General features: G+C 52.9%; 1 protein-coding gene across 1 annotated transcript in view; it reads right to left on the reverse strand.

Annotated features, from left to right (window-relative positions):
- EEF1G (eukaryotic translation elongation factor 1 gamma) overlaps positions 1–1,266 on the reverse strand; it is a gene marked incomplete at its 5' end in the record, with an annotated part of 3,210 nt that continues 1,944 nt past the window's right edge. The window contains 3 exons of the mRNA XM_010572820.1: positions 1–260; positions 352–476; positions 1,034–1,214. Coding sequence (XP_010571122.1) covers positions 102–260; positions 352–476; positions 1,034–1,214 — 465 coding nt within the window. The remainder of the gene's footprint in view (positions 261–351; positions 477–1,033; positions 1,215–1,266) is intronic.

Below are 1,266 nucleotides of genomic sequence, written 5' to 3' on the forward strand. Positions count from 1 at the left end.
TGACAGAGCCGGCGGCGCTCCGGCGCGGGTTTATTTCCGTTGGGATTTAGGGCCGGAGAAGGGAATAACCGCGACAGCACGAGCCCGGCGGAGGTCAGGCATCACTTAAAGATCTTGCCCTGGTTGAAGGGTTTGCCGACGTGTTTGAATTCCCCCTCCCACAAGAAATATTCCTTCACCAGCGTCTTGCACTCGGCGCTCTCGCTGTCCAGCTTCCGCCACGTGTAGGATTCGTAATCCACCTGCCAGTCCGGGCTCAGCTGGGAAAGAAATGCCGGCACGGCTCAGAATTCCTCCCCCCGCCTCCCCAAATTAACGGCCGTCCCGTTTTTTTGGGGCTGGGGGGCTCACCGGGAAGGCCAGCTCCTGCCCACGGAAGAGCCAGACGCCCGAGATGCTGCTGTCGTTGTTGGTGCCGAAGAGGATGACGCTGGCGAAGGCGTTTTTACGGAGTTTGTCCAGGCGCTGGAACATGCCTGGGAAGAGGAAGGGGAGTGTGAGGGGAAGGGGGGAAAGGCGGGAAGGAAAGGGGGGAAAGGCGGGAAGGAAAGGGGGGAAAGGGGAGAAGGAAAGGGGAGAGGGGAGAAAATGAGAAAGGAAAGGAAAGAAAAAGGGAACAGGAAGGAATATGAAATAAGAGAGAAAAAGAGAAGAAAGAAATAGGACAAGGGAGAGTGAGAGATACATGAAAAAAAGAAAATGAAAGAAAGATGAAAGAAAAGGAAACAAAAGCGAAGTGAAAGACATGAAACAAAATGGACAAAAAATGAAATTGAAAAAAGAGAAAAAAAAGGGACAAGAAAAGAAATGGAAAAAATGGAAAGAAATGGAAAAGGGAGCAAAAAAAAAGGAGAAAAAATAGAGAAGGAAAAAGAAAAAACAGAGAAGGAAATGGATGCGAGATGCAAGGAAAACGATGGGAAATAGAAAAAAAAAGCACGAGACCAAACAAAAAGAAAAAGAAAACACCGAAAGGAAGAGAAAGCGAGGAAGAGGAGGGCGAGGAAAGCCAAGGGGGCGGCAGGGGCCTCACCGGTGATGAGGTTGCAGCTCATGAAGGTCTGGGTGAGCTCCTCGGGGAAGCGGTACTCGGCGTACCAGAGGGACCAGCCCTCCTTGTCGAAGTGCTCCCAGAAGTGGGGCAGGGCCACCGTCAGCGTGTCCTCGTTGGAGTACTTGCGCTTGAACTCGTCCAGGACGAAGGGGCTGCGACGGGGGGGGGCACAGGGCACACGCACAGGGACGTTCAGCCCCCCCGGGGACACG

Source organism: Haliaeetus leucocephalus, unplaced genomic scaffold, assembly GCF_000737465.1.
Source record: "Haliaeetus leucocephalus isolate CR32 unplaced genomic scaffold, Haliaeetus_leucocephalus-4.0 Scaffold352, whole genome shotgun sequence".
Lineage (NCBI taxonomy): Eukaryota > Metazoa > Chordata > Aves > Accipitriformes > Accipitridae > Haliaeetus > Haliaeetus leucocephalus.